The sequence below is a fragment of the Taudactylus pleione genome, unplaced genomic scaffold, assembly GCF_031769625.1.
Source record: "Taudactylus pleione unplaced genomic scaffold, aTauple2 ptg000070l, whole genome shotgun sequence".
Lineage (NCBI taxonomy): Eukaryota > Metazoa > Chordata > Amphibia > Anura > Myobatrachidae > Taudactylus > Taudactylus pleione.
Window position 1 is genome coordinate 7,753,058 of NW_028284472.1, and position 24,126 is coordinate 7,777,183.

The 24,126-nt window shown below is 44.3% G+C and overlaps 1 protein-coding gene across 1 annotated transcript in view; it reads right to left on the reverse strand.

Annotated features, from left to right (window-relative positions):
- The window catches only part of PKHD1 (PKHD1 ciliary IPT domain containing fibrocystin/polyductin), a 663,908-nt gene that overhangs the window by 419,154 nt on the left and 220,628 nt on the right, over nucleotides 1-24,126 (reverse strand). Inside the window, 1 exon segment of the mRNA XM_088467197.1 lies at nucleotides 16,691-16,847. Coding sequence (XP_088323323.1) covers nucleotides 16,691-16,847 — 157 coding nt within the window.

Genomic DNA, 24,126 nt, shown 5'->3' on the forward strand with positions numbered 1-24,126 from the left:
TCTTCCTAAGTGAGCTGGTTACTTAGACCATGCAGTAACTGCAGATTCCACATGAGTTTAGGGGGGAAATTAGATTAATAAATAGTTCCATATTCATATTGCGGTACACTAGGGGCATATTTTCAGTTCTGCATCAGTCCCGCTGTTTTTAAGAAATTGTTAGAGATAACCAAATTATTTGGTGCCGTCTACAGCTCGGACCCTTGGGTCGCCCCTTACAGCCCGAGTCCAATAACGTCAGCACATATGTGGCTGCCAATGCCGCATACGACATTTGTTCTTTGTCACGAGGTTACGTACAGAGGCCCTGATTCACACACGCTCGGTAGGATGCGAACGCTCGTAGTTGACTGATAGTTGCTCTTCTGCGCATGCGTACACATCACAATGCGCGTGCGTGAACCAGTGCGAGAGACCGGAATGCGTTAGCTCACTGCGCATAGACAGCCCAGCTGAGTGAGTGACAGGAGAGGCCGTTTGTGGGTGGCAACAGGGGCAGGCAACTAGAAACGGGGGAGTGGAGGTGCGAACGCAGGCGTGCCTGAGTACTTCAACGCCATTTCAGAGACGTGCATAATTAAAAGGCAGCGTCATTGTACACGTCACTTGGTGGGATTTCACTCTGAAGTGATCGCAGTGCTTGCGGCAGGGTATAGTCAACCTCAAGCGCTGCGATTGCATCCGATGGTACTCGATGTACCAATGTTTTCATACACTTTCAGGAGATGACGTGCGCAAGTGGGAGTCTTATGAATGGCTGATGGGTGTCTGCATACACTAAGTGATCGCACGCCAAGACATAGTGGGCATGCTAATGCATTTAAGTGCGATCGCCTGACTTGTTGGGCATGCGCTGGATTTGCATACGCAGGGAGCGAGCGAATGCATCTAGCGAGCGGGTCTGAATGAGCTCCAGAGTGCGACAAAGCAGAAAGGCAGCAGCAGGAAATATCACTTGTTCTGTGTCCTGAATGTAATGGGGCCCATCCATCAGCGACGGATTGCCGCGATGCTGCAACCCGGAATCGCAGAAATCCAACATGTTGGATTTTCCCGATTTGAAGATCCTTAGGACACTTCAGGCATGCCCATCACTGCCCTAACAGCCACCTGGAGCATACTGGCGATCGCAGCCCCGTCCCCCTCTGTGTGACATCACATCGAGGGGGCGTGGACTGGACCGAGCGGCGGACTGCTAGTTACGGCTCTGGAATAACATAATTGTCTGCTAGCGGATACGCTATGTGCTGTGGGCCTGATTCATTACGGATCGCAGCTGCGATCACGCACGCAGTCTCACTGCGAAAATATGCTATTATCTGCGATCGCAATGCTGTCACAGCACAACACAAAGACGCCCACTTCCCCTTACTCACATCCGTTATACTTCGCAAGTCTGCAAAACCATCGGTAACATTGAGTAACATTGGAGCCTCGCGCACAATTGCAAAAGGTCAGACCTTACTCAGATATTGCTAACCTTCCTGTACGCAGTGAGAGCTCAAGCTGCGTATGCCATCGCAGTGGCTAATTTATGCACGCCCCTGTAACAGCGTTCAAATGCACTGGCACGCCTGCGTTTTTCCAACCCCCCCAAATGTCACTACCTCCAAATGCTCACTTCCCGTCAGTCAGTTTGCGATGGGTCTGCGTGATCTCTGGGCCTGATTCAGACCCGGTCGCAAGCGATGTGTGCTCGCAACCGGGTCGATGGTGGGCCACTGCATGTGCGTGAGCCCCGGAGCGAGCGCAAAAAGTGCTCGCTCTGGGACTCACTACAAAAGGGGAGGCTGTCGATGTTGATCGACAGCTCGACCCCTTTTGTAGGCGTGGCCGGTGGGCAGCCTCACTGACATCACCAGTGATGTCAGTGAGAGAGCTTCCGGCTCTGTAAGAGCCGAAAGCTCTCTGGGGCTTGCGGCCACGAGACCCTACCACAAGGGTCTTGTCGCAAGCCCGATGGTCGCGATGGTCTTGACCATCGCGACCATCATCATGGCCGCTCGCATAACCTGTGGGTGGTAACCCACAGCTATGCGAGCGTCCAACAGGCCGCAACTTAAAAACCAAGCGCCTGTCCTGATTCAGAGCGAGTGCTCGCTTTTTGCGAGCGCCTCTGAATCAGGCCTTCTGTGCGATCGCATTGGTGCCTTTGCGCACGTGCACTGCGAAGCATACGCATGTACAGAGCACAACAATTTGCTGTCTGCGTGCGTAATTGCAGTTGAGATTGGTAATGAATCAGGCCGTGTAGTAGAGATGAACGGTTCGGTTTGGCTTAAAAACTGAACACACCACGTTCCGAGTCAAACCAAGTCCCAGTGTGGAAAGCCAGTGTCTGATCCCAGCACCGGCACAGTAAGTACAGATGTGTCCCCTGCGGGACACATCGGCGTCCGGTGCTTGGATGCTATTTCTGCTCCCAGCGCCGGGTGAGCATAGGCGGCGGGAAGCCGGCACTGGGACAGAGTAACTGTTCCCAGCGCCGGTCAAGCGGCAGCCTTGAAGTGGCGGCGGGTGTTTGGACACGGCTCGCGGTCCAGCAGCCAATAGTAGGCAGACGTGACGAGCCAATTGTGTCATAGCCCCGCCCACTCGTGGCGTCTTGTATTAGACGCCGCTGAGCGGGAAAAGTCAGTCCGACGGTGGAGGGGGAGGGAAGGAGGCCTACCGAATAAAAGAAGAGGGAAGCCGCAGAAAGAGTCCCGGCGGCCGCGGAAGAGGCCAGAAGACGCTGCTGTCAAAAGGGAAGATAGGAGGTGCCGGCTGGACGCGGAGAAGAGGTGGCGCCGCTGGCCAGGACGGGTCAGCGGTAGAAAAATGCGGCTGAGGACCGGAGAGGACTGCGGGGGTGGAAAGTAAAAGAGCTAACGAAGTCCCCCCACCGCAGCCTCTTCCATCAGAGCAGGTTGGCCTTCTGTGAGGCCTACTATTAATTCCTCCCTAGATCACCAGGGTTGTCGGGCACTAGGCCCGTGGGGTGAATCAGGCAATAGGCCTGTGAGCATATAGTGGTAGTATTTTTGGCTGGTGTTGGTTGGATGTTTGCAATTTACACATGGAAGTAATTTGATCTTGTTCTGATGGTTGTTATATTTTTTTAATTCCTGATAGCTACTGTGTGTCTTCCTTGGCTCCTTCCTGGTTTCTGTGTCTGCATCAGGGCATCTTCATGGGTTTGTTAGAGGCTGTCTCTCATTCTCTGTCTACCTCAGGCATGACCCTGCTCAGTCCCTGACTCCCTCCCCTCTCTAGGCTGCTGCTAAGTAAAAGGGCATACTGCTGTCTCTGATTGGCTCTCACTGTGTCAGAGAGCAAATCAGAGCGCAGCCCTCGGCCCTGCAGCAGCAGTCACTCACACAGCACAACTTGCTTCATTCCAAGCCTCAGTTTCAGATGCTGTCTTGCTGCTTCAACACCCTGGCCAACTCCTATACAGCAGCATGGTGCAATCATTTTTTTACTTGCTTCACTAAAATTGTCACTGCTCAGCTCCCCTTTGTCACAGAAGAATGGTTCATACACCTAAACCTTTCTCGACCAATGCTGTATAGCATAGTGAAACCCCATCAAAATAAGTCCACTGGTTCAAGAGATTAGCCCGAACGTACAGACAGACCCTTAAACCGGGGACTTTATTTTTGATATATAGAAATCAGGATCAATCACATGCTGCAAACTTAACAGGGAAAGGATAGTAAGAACCTTTTTCTATAACAGAGTCTAGATACCCCTCACCCCATAGCTACTTCATTTTTTTTAATCTAACTTTGGGCCTGATTCAGCAAGGATCGCAGTTGCTTATTATACGCACGCAATCGCCCGATTATTTCAGGTGCGTGCGTAAATTATCCACTGCCATACCATACGCAGCCTCATAGCGTGCGCTGAAGTAAGCAATTCCTGAGTGAGGTCTGACCTGCCTTAACTGTGCGTATGGGTGCGATGTTACTCGATGTTACCGATTGTTTCGCTATGTGGCCCAAGTATACGGATGTGAGTAAGGGTAAGTGGGCGTCCTTATTGCAGGCTGCGATCGCAATGCGAATGCAAACATTTACATAGCACCGCTGATATTACACATAACACTTGGGCCCTCATTCAGAGCCGTACGCTCTGAGCAGAGCGCACGCTCTGAATGAGGGCCGGCCTCCATGAAAATGGAGCGTCCTCCTGGACGCTCGTATAGCTGTGGGTGACCACCCACAGGCTATACGAGCGTGCAGTTTGATGGCCGCGATGGTCTTGACCATCGCGACCATCGAAACTGCGAGCACAAGCCTGCGGTTGAGGTTTTCAACCGCAAGCTCCGGAGTGATTTTGGCTCTATCAGAGCCAAAATCACTCCCACTGACATCACTAGTGATGTCAGTGGGCCGGCTTCTGACGGGAGGCGTTCCCATGGGAACGCCCCCGTCAGGGAGGCACGCCCCCGGCACGCCTACCAAAGGGGGCGTGCTGTCAATCAACATCGACAGCACGCCCCCTTTGATCAAACACAACGAGCGAAGGACTTTCCTTCGCTCGTCGCGTCTGGCGCATGCGCACGACGGAGCTCCCTCCGTCGTGCGCATGCTCAGTCCAGAACATCGACCCACTTGCGAGCGGACAGCCGCTCGCGAGTGGGTCTGAATCAGGCCCTTGGTTGCTTATGTTCTGCTGCTTACGGTGTGTGGGTGTTATGGTTGCTAATGTAGCTATGTATATTATCCATGTCCTTGTCCTGCATTCTATTGTATTGTACTGTAAGTCACTGGTCACCTTTTTTTATGCTTTGTGAGGTGCTGTGGAACACTTGTGGCGCCTTATAAATAAATGATAATAATACAGGTTGAGTCTCCCATATCTAAAATGCTTGGGACCAGGGGTATTTTGGATAACGGAATATTCCGTATTTTGGAATATTTGCATATCATAATGAGATATCTTGGGAATGGGACCCCAATATACACACAGAATGCATATGTGTTATATGCACCTTATACACACAGCCTGCAGGTCATTTTATACAATATTTTCAATAATTTTGTGGCTCAAGCAAAGTTTGTGTACATACATGAAATTCATTTATATTTCATATACACCTTATACACACAGCCTGAATGTTATTTTACACAATATTTTTAATAATTTGTGCCTTAGACAAAGTTTGTGTACATTAACCCACCAAAAATGTAAGATTTCATTATCTCAGTCATGCCAAAATTATTCCGTATTTGGGAATATTCGTATTTCGGAATATTTGGATATGGGAGACTCACCCTGTAATACGTATTAGCATCTGCGCTGTGCTGCGCGTGTATAAGCGGAATAGCGATCCATGCTGAATCAGGCCCCTTATTACCAGCTGAACAATGATGATATCTCCATGTACAATATAAACACAGTTGAGAACAGTGGTTGCAATATCAAAATGACGCATGCCTAACATTTACACCTCAAGTAAAACAAGTTATGCTTTGTAGGGAGACAATATCCTGCTATTTAAAACAACCCACCTTAAACTGCGCATTTTCTGGTGGCATCAACTCAACATTTCTGTTCATTTTTACTCCGAAACTGATCTGGAACTAACGACCCTCCTTTGCTGCCAAAAAGATGTTCCCGACTAGACATGAGTGAATTATTTATCCAGCATACCGCTTCCATGCCGCGCAGGACATTAAGTTGCCTAAATTCACAGTTTGATGCCAAGCGACAATGTAAATTCTTCATTGGTTTTGCATTAAACATCATATAATTGATGATAATACACTTTGCCAAAGTGAAGGCTGAGCTGCTTATTTTTCATGTGGTTTGAGGAAAGTTTTCACCTCGCCACTTGTCAATGATGGATTTACTTCCTGAAATAGTGGGGGCAAATTAAAGGCTAATAACTTCACCTGGTAGAATGCAGAATTTCGGTTTAAAATTTGTGGGATACTGTAGTCTGTCCTTTCTTAATTGGAATAAACGGTATACCCTCATTTTATTTGTTCATTGTAAATTTCTATATGTGGTCGGTAAAACACAAGCATGTGAGCCATGGTGCGTAAAGAATTAACGTAGTCTCTATATTCACCCCTATTAGCATGAGAGGGGAATAAGATGAAACTAAAGGAAATACAAACCGTGAGACAGTGCCCCCAGTGGACAAATTATATAATACAGTATGATTGTACTATATACATTACTTGTTTTCCCCAGTAAATAGATCTTCAACAAAGAACCTTCCAGCCATCAGTAGCTTTCTATTATTCAGGATAAAGAGTTTGACATCTATATTTACAGTACATATGGGCACATGAAAACTAGTGGAGGCATAACTGGTTCAACCAATTAGATTCAGTCTTATCTCTATTCTGTTTTAGAATATAAATGCAAATGTCACTCTTAATTGGTTGACATACTGCTCTGCCTTGAGTCATTTGTCATTGGCTTTTCCATCTTACTCTTGCCCCATGAACATTACTACTGCTGCTCCTTGATACACTGACTAGAGGAGTATACAGTGAGATCACCAGGCTCCTCCTCCTGCAGCACTGTACTGTGAAGCGACCAGCAGGAGATGTAAGAGGGAGTGTGGAGCCGTGCAGCACAATCACCAGGCTGCTCCTCCTGCAGCACTGTACTGTGGATCAATCAGCAGGAGAAAGATTGGTGTTATACAGTGCAATCACTTTGCTCCTCCTCCTGCAGCGCTGTATTGTGGAGTAACCAGCAGGAGAGAGAGTGGAGTTGTGCAGCACAATCACCAGGCTCCTCCTCCTGCAGCACTGTACTGTGAAGCGACCAGCAGGAGATGTAAGAGGGAGTGTGGAGTCGTGCAGCACAATCACCAGGCTGCTCCTCCTGCAGCACTGTACCGTGAAGCGACCAGCAGCAGATGTAAGAGGGAGTGTGGAGTTGTGCAGCACAATCACCAGGCTCCTCCTCCTGCAGCACTGTACTGTGAAGCGACCAGCAGCAGATGTAAGAGGGAGTGTGGAGTTGTGCAGCACAATCACCAGGCTCCTCCTCCTGCAGCACTGTACTGTGGATCAATCAGCAGGAGAAAGATTGGTGTTATACAGTGCAATCCCTTTGCTCCTCCTCCTGCAGCGCTGTATTGTGGAGTAACCAGCAGGAGAGAGAGTGGAGTTGTGCAGCACAATCACCAGGCTGCTCCTCCTGCAGCAATGTACTGTGGACAGGGCCGGCTCCAGGGCTTGGAGCACCAAAAATGGGAGTGTGGCCTAATTACCATAGGTCACGCCCCCTATGTGACATTATTTGGAGGCGTGCAATGCCAAATAATGTCAGGCTGGGGGGAGCCTCACTAGCTGGGCTTCCCTCAGCCCTCTCCTGTCACTGATTGGATGTCGCGCGCATGTGCGCGGCATCCATTCAGACTCCGGCGCCGTTTTTTTATTCATGGGCTGGCTGCTGGCACTGACAGGCAGGCTGTATGTATGTGGTGGGGTGCGGCACGCCAAGCACATTAGTCACACACGCACACACGCCAGCAGCCAGCCTGAGCCAATGATGTAATGGGGGGATGAGCCATGAGCGGCATTCACTTACCGTCTCCTCCGCACCACGGACGCCCTCTTCACCTCGTCCAGGCCTCCAGTGTCAGCGGTAGGGGTAGGGCGAAAGTGCAGCAGCAGCATCAGTGGGGTGGGTGGGCTGAGCAGAGCGCGGCATGATAGTGACAGCCAGGGAAAATGCCGGCAGAAAATCGGCGCGCCTTCTGTAGGTGGTGCCCTCGTGAGAGAGTGGAGGCATAAATCAAGATCACAATAGTCCTCCTGCAGCAATACTTGGTGGAGTGATTAGTTGGAAACCTGAAGGATATAACAGAGTTATACAAGGTGATCACCATGCACTTCCTACTGCACCATTGTATTGTGGAGTGATCATTCCAAGATGCAGAAGAGATTTCAGTTATAAAAGTGGTAATAACTTAGCATGTATTTAGCCTTTACTAGACCAATTGAAGTTTTCATTGAGTTTTATGCTGGCCATACACTAGTACGACCAGCATAAGATAAGATTCATATTACGATTTCCCTTGAACTCCCCGGCAGCTCCCTGGCAGTCCCGGACGCACTTTGGACACACGATGTACATACGATCTCACGTTACCATCGATAGTGTGCCTGCTGAAAAACTGATCATCATTCTTCAAAATGTCACTGAAATGACAGCGGTCGGACGCACGATGCATCGCATGGTGAAAAACACGGCACGATCAGCATACGAATATGACGGATCATATGGGCTGCACATCTGATCATGCAATACATTTCAGAAACTGGGAGAACACATTGGATCGGATCCCACTTAAAAATACACGATTTCTACACGATGCATTTTACGACACGTGACAAATCGGGCAATCGGCCTGAAATCGTGCTAATGTATGGCCAGCATTAGACACTGGCTTATGTGTGTGGGGTACCCTATCATATGTAGAGTGCATTAATGTGGTATATACATTGAAGTGCCAAAAGTCACGGGATAGCACTATGTAAACCATACTGTGACATCTTGGAAATTCCCAGACCTGCATCAGCTGTAATCTGACATCTCGTGAGTCAGTTTGAACACTGGCTAGGCTGCTCATGGCAATGTAAGTGACTTATCAGAGTTCAAACATGGCATGATAGTGGATACCCATCAGATAGGACATTCTATTTCCAATGTTGTGCATACATTCAACATTCCTCGATCTACGGTGTCACATATGTACAGGGAATACCCCATGGAAGGCATTACCACCCACCATGTACAGTGCAGTGGCCAACCACGGATGCTCAATTATCGTGACCAGCGGCATCTGGCCAGAATTGTCTGTAATGGACAAGCGACACTGGCTCAAATCATATCCACATTCAATGCAGGAGGTACCAGATGCGTATCTAGCAGGTCAGAACAACGTTCTTCAGCTTCCTTGGGATATGGGAGCAGAATCCCACCAGACTGCCCCTGTTAACAATATGACACTGGACACAGCGCCTCATCTGGACTCATGACATTGCTTATTGGACCCTGGAGGATTGGCAACATGTGGCGCGGTCCACTGAGTAATGGTTCCAGGTGTTTCGGTCTGATGGTGGGGTTTAGGTGTGGTGCAGGCCCCAGGAGGCCATGGACCTCAGTTGTCAACAAGGCATTGTGCAGGCTGGTGGTGGTTCCAATATGATGTGAGGTGTATTCACGTGGCATGGGTTGGGTCCACTGGTCCACCTGAACACGTCATTGACTGGTAACCATTTGAAGCCCTTGATGGACTTCATGTACCCCCACAATGATGGAATATCCCAGCAGGATCATGCACCGTGTCATCTGATCCAAGTTGTCCAGCATGGGTTCTAAGGGCATTCTGGAAAGTTCCAGCCACCACGTTCGACAGATATGAACCCAATCAAGCCTTTATGGGACATGGTGGAGAGGTCCATTGGTACCTAAGATACTGCACCTACAACTATCAGAGAGCTGTGGGAGTCTATTCAGATGGCATGGGTCAACATCTCTCCACAGGTCTTCCGTCCACTTTTGAAATCGATGCCACATCGAGTTTCTGCACTTCGCCAGGCTAGAGGGGGCCCTACAAGATACTAGACATCTATCCCATGACCTCTGACACTTCAGTGTATAGATAGGATCACCCTCATGTGCTTACTATTTTACATTATATTGCCTTCCTAGGACTATGGTATATTCAATGCAGTGCATAATTTGGTAGATTATACTGCAGTATTTACAATATATGCTGTGTGTATATATATATATATATATATGTGTGTGTGTGTATATATATATATATAAAATTATTTATAAAGGGGCCCAGACCATGCACTGTAGTAGCCATGTTGCATGCAGGCTATGTCCTCTATAATGGTTGGCCAACCCTCTGTGGTAGCTGGACACCCCATGTGGAGGCTTGTCCAGGCCAATTATGATGGGCCTTTACCACTGGCAGGTCCCTCATGCCCTAGTCTGACACTGTCAGTGTAGGGTGCAGGAAGAGAGCTGAGTTATATAGGAAGATCATCATGCTCTTCCTCCTACAGCATGGTATTGCACAGAGATCAGCAGGAGATGCAGGGGAGATCACAGAGTTATTCAGGATGATCACTATGCTCTTCCTGTTACAGAAATGTACTGTATAGCAATCAGTGTGAGATGCAAGAAGAGAGCAGAGTTATATATTGAGATTAGGATGCTCTTCCTCCTGCAGCATAATATTGCGCAGAGATTAGCAGGAGAAATAGCAGAGTCATTCAGAACAATCATCATGCTCTTCATCCTGCAACAGTGTACAAAGTGCGGGGAGAGAGCAAAGTATTACAGCATGATAACCATGCTCTTCTTCTTGCAACATAATTATATTGTGGAGAGATCAGACAAAAATTCAGGAAAGATAGTAGAGTGCCTGTCTGCCTGGTGATCACCATGCTCTTTCTCTTGCAGCATACTGTAATTATATTGTGGAGTGATCAGACAAAAATTCAGAGAAGATAGTAGAGTGCTTGTATACAGAGTAATCACCATTCTTTTCTTCTTGCAGCATAATTATATTGTGTAGAGATCAGACAAACACTCAGGGAAGATAGTAGAGTGCCTTTATATGGGATAATCACCATACTTTTCCTCTTGCAGCATAATTATATTGTGGAGAGATAAGACAAACATTCAGGGAAGGTAGTAGAGTGCCTGTATACAGGGTGATAACCATGCTCTTCCTCTTGCAGCATAATTATTTTGTGGCGTGATCAGACAAAGATTCAGAGAAGATAGTAGAGTGCCTTTATATGGGGTGATCACCATGCTCTTCCTCTTGCAGCATAATTATTTTGTGGAGTGATGAGACAAAGATTCAGGGAGGATGGTAGAGTGACTGTATATAGGGTGATCACCATGCTCTTCCTCTTGCAGCACATTATATTGTGGAGAGATCAGACAAAGATTCAGAGAAGATAGTAGAGTGCCTTTATATGGGGTGATCACCATGCTCTTCCACTTGCAGCATAATTATTTTGTGGAGTGATCAGACAAAGATTCAGGGAAGATAGTAGAGTGCCTGTATACAGGGTGATCACCATGCTCTTCCTCTTGCAGCATAATTATATTGTGGAGAGATCAGACAAAGATTCAGAGAAGATAGTAGAGTGCCTGTATACGGGGTGATTGCCATGCTCTTCCTCTTGTATTGTGGAGTGATCGGCAGTAGGTGTAGGGCCTAGAGCGCAGTTATACAGGCAACCTGAAGTTGTCTCTGTAGCTACATCTGTCACCAGCACATTGCTCAATAATGTCACTATATGGTGGAGTGACAGGTGTCACACTGTGATTCACACTGTGCTCTGTTGTCAAGCTCCCTCTTCTGATGCTGTAGTACTGCAAGAGCAGAGTTAAAAAGAGACCATATATAGTGGATGAATACAGTATAAGTGGCACGTCTGTGCATTAATAATACCTAGTGGTAACAGAGTGCAGTGTTATAGAGGATACTGTATATCTGCCCTAAGTCCACATCGGCTCATCTGTACGGGGAATCGGCAGAAAAGGTCCAACATGGATAGATTTCATCATACTAGTCTTGATAAATCCTCCATATACAGTATGTAAAGTATTTTCATGGTTGTTTGTTTTACTTAGTGCTACTGACCTATTAACATGTTTTTGGTTTTTTTTTTGGATCTATACTTCTCCAAAACAGTTACAAAAAAATAAATAACATTGATCCATATGAGACATTGCAGATGTTACCATGCAGTATAGCCTGAGTATACCTGTACTATCTGGAGGGTTTATTCCTAACTAAGAGGCCTATTTATCATGGAGTTGTTTTAGTACGCAATGAGGGATAAAACTTGTTGCGTATGATAAATGTTGCTCCAGTCAATCAGCTCCCAACTGTCATTTTTCAAATAGATGACAGGAGCTGATTGGCTGGAGCACCGTTATCATACGCAACAAGTTTTATCCCTCGTTCCATATGATAAAACTCGTTTATAAATAGGCCTCTACACATGTCCACCATTCTATCTGCCCCATCCCTTTTCTAACAGATACAATATTAGATCATTAAATAACTGTTTATAGTTTTGTATACAAGGGGATCATCATTAATGAAGCCAGATCAAGTATGAATAAGCGTAACTAATGTCCTGCTTTGCTGTTTCAGCTTTTTTGCCCAGTAGCGCCAATGTTTTAGTCGCTGGCTGAATATTTCGTAATATGCATTTTATGCAGTTTTGGAAAGACAAAAAAATACCCTCTAATATTTTATTTTGAATGTGCTTTTAACATTGACCAGAGCACATTTTTCCTATCATTCTTAGGGTTTTATGTACTAAGCCTTGGAGAGAGATAAAGTGGATGGAGATAAAGCACCAACCAATCAGCTCCTAGCTGTCACTTTACAGGCTGTGTTTGACAAATCACAGTTAGGAGCTGATTGGTTAGTACTTGATCACTGCCCACTTTATCTTTCTCCAAGTTTTAGTACAAAGAGCCCTTAATTTCCTGTTTCTTCGGTGCCTCCAGTTTTTACACAGCAGCACAGATTATTTCAGGATAGACTTGTGCTGATTGGTAATAATAATAATAATAATAATAATTTTATTTAGGTAGCACTTTTCTCCCAATAAGACTCAAAGTACTTTACATTTGCATTTAAAAAAAACACTAGATACAAGATAACAGAAAAGAACTAAAGGGATATTGGTGAAACGCGTGAGGCACAGGTGAGTCTTGAGTATGTTTCTGAAGGTTTCTAGAGTGGAGGCCTCTCATGCTGTGCAAGAAAGCGATTTCCTTAGAGTCAGGGCTGCAAAGCTAAAAGCTTGACCACCAAATGAATTCCGGGAGATTTTAGGTACTGCTTATAGTCCTTCACCTATAGATGGCAGTAAGCCAGCGGTGCAGTAAGGAATCAGAAGCTGATTCAGGTACCTTGGGTCCTGCTTATATAGGGCTTTGAAAGTGAGTAATCCAATCTTGAAATAGACAGTGAAGGAAATAGAGAATTGGTGTTATGTGGCTGGAAGGGGGCTGGCTGGTTAATAGCCTGGCAGCTGTATTTTGTACCATCTGCAACTGGGGCAATTATTTTGCTGGGAGACCCAGGTAGAGGGCATTGCAGAAATCTAAGCATGGTGATAGAAATGCATGTATGTAAATAGGTGATCAGCACAGTAACTTAATATATGTGCTGTGTTCTCTATTCAAGGATTAATGTGCTGATATTGAATAAGTATTAGGTGTGGTCTATAGTAAACCGTATTGACCAATGTGCAATGCATAGGCTACATAGTGATCTATTAAACGGAATACATGTAAAAATACTTTTACCGTTCTTCTATCTATGCAACAAGACATTTGTTCTGCTCAGCCCTTTGTTGCGACCCGGATCATGCGTATAACTGGAAGCTTGTTTTGATTTAGAACGAAAATAAATATATTTTTTTTAATTGTATAATTTAAAAATATTAGGCAGATAGAAAAAATATAAACATTATATCTAACACCTTCCCTTACTGAAAATAATATTTATTTTGTCTGGGCTGGACACGTGCGTCATTCATTTGAAAAAGTTTCAGGCTAAAAAAAAAAAATTCTGGTAGCAATACATTATTTATTCCAGCATCTCCATCTGTTAATGCCATCCTGAGCTGGCATTAACAGAACAGGTATCGCGGCGATACAAGTGTTATATAGCTTTTAGAAGCTACACAGACATTTTTAAATTATTGTGTGCCAATAACATAAAAAATGTACGCAACGGAGGGGGAATCTGGAAGGAGCAATAGACAAAAGAGGAATCGTTCTTCCAAAAAAAGAAAAAGACAGTTGTAAGCTATAAGCATGGTAAATGGACATGCCCTTTCGAAATAAAAACATTCTAAATAAGCATTAAAAAAATAGTAGGAAAATGAACACGTTTAAACGATCTTCTAGCCCTTTACTCATAAAAACATCATCATAAACTACTTTCGGAGACAGATGCGTAAATCAAACCATTGAAAATAAAACTAATGATCCAGTTTTTGCTAATTGTCGACTGATAATTATTTTTCCAAACTGAGACCTAAAATCGTCATCCCTAGTTATAAGGATACAATCCTTATAATTTATATTAGAAAAGGTATTTTTATTTTTATATTTTTTTTATTATTTTATAAACATGTTCTTATTACAGTGTAAGGTGTCTTTTTGGGCAGAAACAATGTGATTTTTTTAATATTTTTTTTTTAAAGAAAATTAAAAATCTGATTTCTCCCGTACACTGCTCTGTAGAACGCAGATTATCTTGTGTGCGTTCTTAACTGTTTAACTGCTGAATAAATCAGATCTATATGGAAACACCCCAGGGCTGAATTAAGGCTGGAATTAGACAGCCTGGCTCACAGGAACGCTCACAACATCAGCGAGATAGAATGGCTTTAGAGCGTTCACGTATGTGTTCAGTTGTTGCCAGTCAGGGTATTATAAATCGTTACTGTAGAATACAGCTCTAAATGGGTTATGGTGGCAGTTAATATATTGGGGGGGACACGCATTACTTGCCATAATATTGAATTATACATTTAACAATTCATCACAAACTGGACTAGAAATTGTGAATGAGCCGGGGTCTGATCTATCCTTGTGTTTCCTGTTATTGAAAATACATTATCTCTCTGACATCTCTCCAATAATACATATTCCCAAATTATGGCTCTGTCGGCGTTGTTTTTCCCCAGGTCAGCCTCCAGATGTACATATACATTTTGAGAATTTATACCATTTTTCCTGTAAATGGCATCGAGAATAGTAACATATTTTGTTGCGTGTGCAATTGCTTTGTTCATAGTCACTGTGTCATGTAGAGATTAAAACGTATAGAGGGAAGTGTGTTCCATTTTCAATAAAATAAAATCGCTCGACCATGAAACACATTTCACTATGCTTTTGATGTCGTGGATGATGGTATGGGGGGTATTTATTTATTGGGTTTTTTTTAAAGAGGTTTAAGAGGAACACTGCAAAATAACATACAATACATCATTTTTGTTAGCTTTTTCTAAGTGCGTTCCAAAAATTTGCAACACGACGTTGTAGTTTGTTATTCTAAAACAAATGGATATGTAGTATCCGTACCAAGGCTACGTGAGAACAAAAATACTCTTAACTCACTCAGCACCAGATAGAATCAATCCCAGCGGTGTCACATTGTAAAGCAGGTTCTGCATAACTAATTATTTCAGTTCATTTACAGCTGACATATTTACACTCTGCGCTGAACGACAACCAACAAACAGTCAGCTTTTATCTGTCTAGTGAGAGTTAGAGAATGAAAGCAAGTTCCTGAGTGGCGGCAACTGGTTTAAATGAAAATTACGCACCTTAATGTCATGATTATGAGTTTTTTGGTGTTAAAAACGTAAAAGTGAAAATTACAGAGAAATCGGCTTCAGTCGAACCTGAATCTTAATAAAAAAGCTCCATTTATTAAAAAAAAATTTTGTGGGTCATTGTGCAGTGTCATTTTACACCTGGAACAAAGGGCTGAGATCGTAGGCCCCATTCATAATAATGGGCTCTGCGGTCTGCAGCGCTAATTAGCACGCCAACAGAGGTTTCTGTAACATCTCCCGCATTGTGCTATCAGTACATAGCTACAGTACATAGAATTATGCAGAAACTACAGTGTCTACATCATTTTATGAAAACAAAAAGCTTTATAAATAGGTCCCTTGGTCTGGTCGAGGGCCTTAGTGTTGTTCGCAGAACAATCACGATTTTGCATTTGCACTGTGGCTTCGCAGATCGCAGTGTAAAGATGTTAATATAAACTATATAATGTTACCTGTTACCTGTTGGAGAGTATATGGCTTATTTTATAGTCTTTTTTTTTTTTTCCATTGGAACATAGAACATGACTGCATTCAAGCTCAAAGTTCGAGTCTACCGTTAAAAAATACAATGCAGCCATTTACTGTAGGCTCCAACGTGTGCGCCTTCTTCAAATTCTGAATTTTAGAGTCTATCTAAAGTCTGAGAACTTATTGCGTGTGGCCAAACTTTAGAGACAATTTGCTGAATTGGATGTAGAAGTCGCTTTGAAACAAATTTTCGAATTTGTCCTTTTAAAAATATTTCACCTGGAATTGAAAAACGAATTCCTCATATGAGGGTATCTAAATACGCAGATGTGTTGTTTCATCATGGCGGACCGTAACGCGTTCTACGATGGAATACTTTGACAATGAGTCATGTGACACACGCAGCCAAATATAAGGATATCATTTACGGGAGTGACACCTCCGTTAGTCTTGTCCCTTATGCGATTTGATCACATAGGCCACAAGCAGACCTAGAACTGAGCGGCAGGCCTCATCCCGACTCTCCTGACACGCTAGAAGATTACTAGCAATACGAGGCAGCAGCCATCCTCACCTAATCTTTAAATTTCTTAGCGCATTTTGTATTATGCCTGTGTAAATTATTTACTTTTAGGGCAAATAATTATATTTTCAAGCAGTGAAAGGGAATTTATAATGCTCCGGATGGGAGTATTATCAATCACCTAAAACTATTATTATTCATAAACAGGGCAAGCTATCTAGTGATGCAAAAGAAACAGCATCTGTGTCTTGTGAAAAATCCTCAGAACAGGATCAGCGCACTGAGCCTCAGAAGGTTACTTTTTAAAGCTAAGAAATAAAAAATGAGCTACCTTTGATATGGAGCAGGCTGAGCAAACTGGTGCTTGCATCCAGGCACAGAGTGCGGCCCCACTCTACTGTGACGTTGTCGCCATCTACTGGTCTGTGCCCAGAAGGCCAGCTGGAGTCCTCAGACCAAAGGCTGCAGAAGTGGAAAGAGATATTGCCCTGTAACAGAAAACAAAAGAGCTATGTCAAACATGGTGCCCCCACTAATGTAACAAAAACATGCATGCATAGGAAAAGACACTCTATGCATTGATATCCAAGGCTCTATAATGCATTGCGTAACCATATGATTGGGATGGAGATATTAGCTTGTAGGCCGTGCAGCGTCAGGTTGGTACCGAGTGGCGAGGTGAGAAGATTTGAACTGCTGCCAATTGATGCTTCAGTTCTAGGAAAATAAACTATAATTGACTCTTGCTTTAATTGGGACTGTTCCGTGAAATCTGGGACTATTCAGAGAAGTGATGGGCTTCCAATACTGATATGTTATTAGTACAGAATAGGTGTCTTTTTCATTAAACACATGTATTCATTTAACTTACTGAGTTTAGGAGTAATGTACGGCCATATTGAAGGTTTTAGGGGAAAGTGCAAGGGATGAGATAGATTTGGTCATGCAGTGGGGGGGTGGAGCCTTGGTAAGACTGACTATGTGGTCTATGTATGTACTAAGCCACAGAGATAAAGTACCAACCAATCAGCTCCTAACTCATTTTTCAAAACAAGCCTGTGACATGACAGTTAGGAGCTGATTGGATGGTACTTTATCTCTCCACCATATCTCTTTCCAAGGCTTAGTACATAGGCCTTATTATTAAGGAGTGGAGGGGCAGAGCCTTGACCAGATGGGAGGGTGGGCCCTTCATATAGCAATTTGTATCTTCAGGGTCTGGCCAAATCTGTGTAATGATGGAAATTGAGTCATCCCAGACTCACCCCCTGCCCTGTAATGATTTTGTTAAGACAATTCTTTGGAAAATGCCACTTGCAATTATTCTAACGGCAGTAAAAACAGGTATGAAAACCCATGCAGTTGCCTTGCGAATTCCACTCATTCTATTTTCATTGCGAGTCTTCTCCTGCTTAGGATAGTAGAGGCCGTGTTCCCAAATGCGGAATGTAGTCATGTACCAAAGTATGTACAAGGCAATCAGACAGGCACATTGGCACAGAAGTGTAATAATAATACTGAGCAAAAGTAGAATAATATTTGCCAGTTAGTATATGAGCAATAACACAATGATGTTCAAATGGGAATTCAAATCATTACATAAAAACACTAAAATATCTATAATGAATGAAATAATAAAACTCGCAGCTGCAGATTCAAAGTTACACGCAAAATCCGTCTCGAGGGCCTGATTCAGAGAGTGACGCAAATCCGATATTTACGTAAATCTCCGATGTTTTCAGATCTGCACATGCGCAAGAGCCGTATTGCGGATCTGGTCCTGCAAAGCCACCGCATGACTGACATGCTGCTGGTGTTTGGCGACGGGGAGCGTTATATAAAAAATGGGGGGGTGTCAACCCCATTTTCTGGGTGCGCCAAAGCCAGTGGCTGCATCCTTGGACACAACTTCATAGGCTGTGGCATCGTGATTTTGCCGGACATCCTGAGTAACCTGAGGTTTACTCAGATGTCCGATGTTCACTCACTTGAACCGATGCTGCGTCGAAGTCGGCAGAGGGCATATTTTTTACTTAAAACTCCTCTTGCGGCTCATATTTTAACACAACTGCTGTGCGCGAAGACGAAGTTGCAAAATCGCCAAATCAGTGTTGCGTCCATCTCAGAATGACCTCCATGGTACAAGGACGCTCATTACAAATGGTACTCCTGCACTAATGACGTCATGTAATACAGCTTCTATGTGACATTGCAATTTTAATAAATGCATTTTGACCAGAAGAGTAAATATTTTGCTGCACGCTGGCGTAGGGTGCATGGTGCGTTTTTATTTATTTGCTTTGTCTTTTCCATCCATTTCTTCTCTGGGGTAAAAGTAATGTACACTCAATCCATCCACGGACCCCCTACGCCGTTATTGCTGCGGCAGATTGACAGGTGGCCTCTGCCCAGCAATACGGAGAGCGCAGGGCTGACGCTCACAGACGAGCGCTACGTGGGCTGGTGACAGATTGCCATTTAGCCATCATGCACAAAGCAAATGTTTCCATTCTGAGCCGACGGTGTGACAAGGTTAACATTTCATGTGATGGAATGCGGCGTATATTTCTCCATGTTAGAGACCCATGGCTCCAAACACTTACACTTCATAATGAACTACACAACGCTATTTCTCTCTAGAATCATTTCTTTCCTCCTCTGTTAGACGGGAAACACGACGCACATTGATGTGATAGAGAAAGGACCCCCTTTTTTTATTTTTATAGCAGAACGCTGCACAAGTCGTTATTTTTTTTTTCTGCCATCTGCTCTAATTATTCCTAATGTTCGGCCACCATCTTCTTACAACAATGAAAATAATTACGTCCTGGAGGGCAAAAAAAGAAAGATACAGGGATAAACAAAAGTTAATTACATTTTGCTCTCAGGGAAACAAGCAACTTTCCTAATAACGAAGCAATTAGGTAGGTAGCAGCATCACTTAGTTACAAAACAAAAAAAAACACAACTACAATCGGATTCTCCATTATTTTCTTACTAACTGCAATTTCCTAGATACTGTACGCAGAGCAATACTGTATACTGTCATGTAAAAAAAATAAATGACTATATACCAGGTGCGAAGTGACGTTACATGTCATTTTGTTAAATTTACTTGGGCATATATTTTCACTATATTTTTGTTGCATGTGAGTTTTGCAGAACTATCTATATATTATAACTATCTAAAGGGTACCTGTCACCTGCCGTGGCCCAGCTAAGTCTGGCACACGTCATCATGGGGGGCTCGCCAAATATTTATGTCCATTACATTACAAAAATGTTAATAATTAATAAGTTGTATCTAGTTAGAGCTGGTGTTATCACTTATATAACTCAGCACATCTGTTCATAAGTTAGTAGTGTCAGCACTGTTTTCACAAAATAAGAGAGAGACCCTACCGTATGGTTCTTCAGCAATTTAATTTTAAGACTCCCAAATGTGCTTAAAAAAAAGGTCCCACTTGTTTCAAAACAACATATTTCCTAGTACTAGTCAACAGCACAAAGTTATAAGACTCACACATACAGTATATAATAACAAAGCATAGCTTTAGTTTTGCAATTTGCAAACATTTGAGTACATTTGTCATGATTATGCTATAATCAGGAATCAAGAAACTATTACATAAATGTTCATCCCCCAGATGGGAGTTGTTTTTATCCTGAACAGTCACTGTATAGCCCAGTGGTTAACTATGCTGAATCTACTCTAAAGTTGTGTGAAATACTTATAATAAGGGTGACAAGCTGTATCAAATACATCAAGATACTAGATACTAACATTAAGGGGCATATTTATCAAACCATATTTGATTTTCGTGGGCTATCTGCACATACTGAGCATTCCTGAAATTGGCCATGGTAGATAACGGCATCTTCATATGGCATTCGCAGTAGCATGGTCAGTTCCGATAATAGATACAGTGTGCCTCTAAAAGTAAAACAGGTAGGCAAAAGGTCCTCCAAGTAAATCCAAATAATATATTCATGTTTCATATGTATCTATGAGTAAAATTCATATTCTGTTAATTGTAGGTTTTATTAAATGTTTATGCCTCCTCAGTAAAAATATATTTAATTCATAGAAGTCTGGACTAAAGTGTGTTGGTACCAAAGCATTTGTAAAACCTTCTTTCGGTATCCTGTCTCTTTCCTGATTCATTGGACTAATCCATCTCTTCACCCATCCAAATCTCAGAACCATTTCTTCTCCCATGCAAATCAGGATAAGCTTTGGGTGATTTAGGGGAGTGGATTTGCATGGATAACTGAGACCTCTTTCTTCTGATTTTGCCTGTATATTTGCTGGCAGGAATGCTAAAGTGGTTGTAGGCTAAACATTAAAGTAATATCATAATGTTTACTTCCATGTGCATTTATATTCAAATCCTGATAGGAGCATCTTCCTTTTATAGGAATAATTCCAGGTATCAGAAAGTGGAAGACCACCTTCAAATGGGGATGTAGTTAAATTGCTGACCAATGGGATGGCAGCTGACAAAATCCGAGCACCAGAATACCGAATCGCAGACAGGACAACGGCGAGGGGAGATGCCGACAACTGGAATCCCGACAGCTGGAATCCCGATTAGTACAGCAGGCACCCTTAGCTGCTAGCCGCGGTAGGTGGGTTTGGTTTCAGCACCCCAGGGTGTTTAGGTTTAGGCTGCGGGAGGGAGAGGTTAGGGCTAGGCTACGGACAGGGGGGGGTTAGGCACTAAGGGGGGATGGTTAGGTTTAGGCACTAAGGGGGGAGGGTTAGGCTTAGACACTAACGGAGGGTTAGGGTGCGGGGTAGGGAGGGTTAGAGTGCAGAACAGGAGGGTTAGATGGTGAAGGAGGGGCGGTTAGGCTACTTACGTATCCCCTGTTGGGATTCTCAGCATTTGGATGCTGCTGTCGGTCTTTTGGCAGTCGGCATACCGAGTGCCGGGCTCCTATTCCCAACCCCTTCCAATGGGCTTGGTGAACAAATAAACACCAAGCAATAGGGTACCGCATTTATTGTGGTTCATAAATAAGGTTCACTGACTATAAGAAGAACCTCTCTGCGATCATGTCTGCGCCTTTCCCATTGTTTGCGAAAAGTAGCGCTAGGGACGGAGGCACAGATTTAACGACTGATATTCTTGTTATCACTCGTAACGATTACTTAAATAGTGCCCCAACCAATCAGCTTACATAGAAACATAGAATGTGACGGCAGATAAGAACCACTTGGCCCATCAAGGCTGCCCTTTTTTACCTTTTGGTAACCTCAACCCTATGTGATCCTCAGTTCTTTGTAAGGATATTCTTATGCCTATCCCAAGCATGCTTAAATTGTTGTACTGTCTAAGCCTCTACCACCTCTGATGGGAGGCTATTCCACTGCTCCACTACCCTTTCTATGAAGCAATTTTGTCCTCAAATTTCCTATGAATCTACCTCCCTTCAGTTTCTAACAGTCATGTATTTGAAAAATGACAGTTAGGAGCTGATTGGTTGGAGCACCATTTAAACGTCGTTATGAGTGATAAAAAGAATATCAATCGTTGATAAATATGGGCCTATTAAAAGTGCAACTGGTGTACAGCACCGGGGCCCACAATGATGAAGGGACCTGCAAACGGGCGGCCACGGACTCATAATGAACCCATGGCCGCCCGCCTGCAGACCCTATCAGCACCGTGAATCGCAGTAGTATACTAATCAGACTCATAGCGGAGGTACAGGGGCAGGGAAGAGGGGTGGGGGGGCAGGCTGGGTGCTAGATGCATCGGATCCCCTCCCCTTCTGCTGTTGTTGGGGAACGAGATGTCACTCATCCCGATGCAAAGAGAAGGAGAGGAGCTGCCATGCCAATATGCCAGCCCACAGTAAGCAAGGAGTGCCATGGTGTGCTGTGTAAAAGAGGAGGGGGAGGCACAGTATTGCACCTAGGCCCATTACTCTCTAGTTCCGCCACTGAGCAGCAATTATTTTTCTTTTCTTTCTGTTTTGTTTTTAGAACTTTCAAGACAAGAGACGCTTTACCTAAGACCGATCAAATGATTGGCCAGTGACTTTTAAAATATTGATCTCTTGCTAGTCACAACTTTGATGTTACCTGTGGTGCTCTCCCTGCTTGTTGCCCTTGTTGACCCTCTGCATCCGTATCAGCCATGCCAGTCCTCAGAACTGCATGAGAGCGAGTAGCTCCCCGCATCAAAGTAACTCTGACCCTTTGAGAATCACCACGTTGCAGTACAGGATGAGACTTGCATAGCTGATGATAAATCAATGCACAGGCTCAGCCTTCAGGCGTCCGACTTGCTGCTTCTCAGTCACTTCATGCTGCCTCCCTGTGACACCATCACCTGCCAGGAGCCATGATTGTACTGTGCACGCCTCACTGCACCAAGAGCCGGTCTGAGCTGAGTCTGGGGGAGAAGGGATCATGGGAGGAAAGAAGGACGCGTGCTGGGATATTCCCAAAAAAATGTCTGATGGGCACGCCTGCACTGAAACAGAATGCGCTGTATCTCCCCTACAGATAGACGACAATCACAGTATATTACATTGAAGTTATTGAAATATACTTACAGTAACTGTTATGTCACAATTTAAGCACGAAAATATGTCCGTCAATTCTCTTTGCTCTGTTTCATTGGACATAACAAAGACATGGATGTGACAGGGTGGGTATAACATGGGAGTATAATAATTCAGCAACACGGGGATGTATAGCAACTATTCTGAGCATCAAGTAAAGAGACGTCAGAACGTTTGCCTCCAAATGGCATTGTCTTGTGTATAGGTCATGTGTCAAAGAACGCACAATTGTGGATCTAGTCATAATGTCGACATTTACAATGTCGTCATTCATAATGCTATCAGTTATAATGTCAACATTGCTGAAATGTCGACATTGAACATGTACTGTATGCATCTGCAGAATGTTGTTGTGTGAAATGTGGACATTCTGCAGGTACCAAAGAGTTAGGATTAGGCTGTGGCAGCAGAGGGTTAGGTTTAGGCTGTGGCAGCAGAGATTTGGGTTTAGGCTGTGGCAGCAGAGGGTTAGGTTTAGGCTGTGGCAGCAGAGCAGGGCTGCCATCAGGGGGGGACTGCCAGTACTCGTGTACCGGGCCCGGACAGCTGAGGGGCCCGGCCGCAGGCAGAGTTGATTGCTAATTACTTGTAACTTGGGACAGCTGACGCTGCTGTAGTGCTTACCGGAGAGTTATATGAATGAATCATCGCACAGCTAAGCTGTGATGAGTCATTCATTAAATCTCCAGACATCACTAGCAGCACACAAGCTAGTGCTGTCAGGTGCTGGATTCCCCTAGCATATCTGTGATCCACACTGCAGCCTGGAGGTCAGGTGGTTTGTGGTCCTCACAGCCCAGGAAGAACGCTGCAGACACAGCCCAGGAAGAACCACATGGATCTCATTTCTTGTGTCTGCAGCTCTATGTTCTCTCCCTACCACCATGATATCTATCCCTGTCTCTCTCCCCTGTCTGTACTCTGTATTTGACTGTAGTGAACTCTATGTAGCTTAGTATGTGTGCCTCTGCCCCTCCCCATCCCACTCCTTGTGTGATTTTGCCTCACACCTCCATGAGTGCCTCTATCCCCTCCACTTCCCATTAGTGCCTGTCTCCTACTGCAAATCCCAATTGTGCCATTGCTTCTTTTCTGTGACTCAACACCTTTTTACTTTCTTTATTCCTGTGTGTCACATTCTAGACCTGTCCAACTTGTGACTCTCCAGCTGTTGTGAAACTACAAGACCCT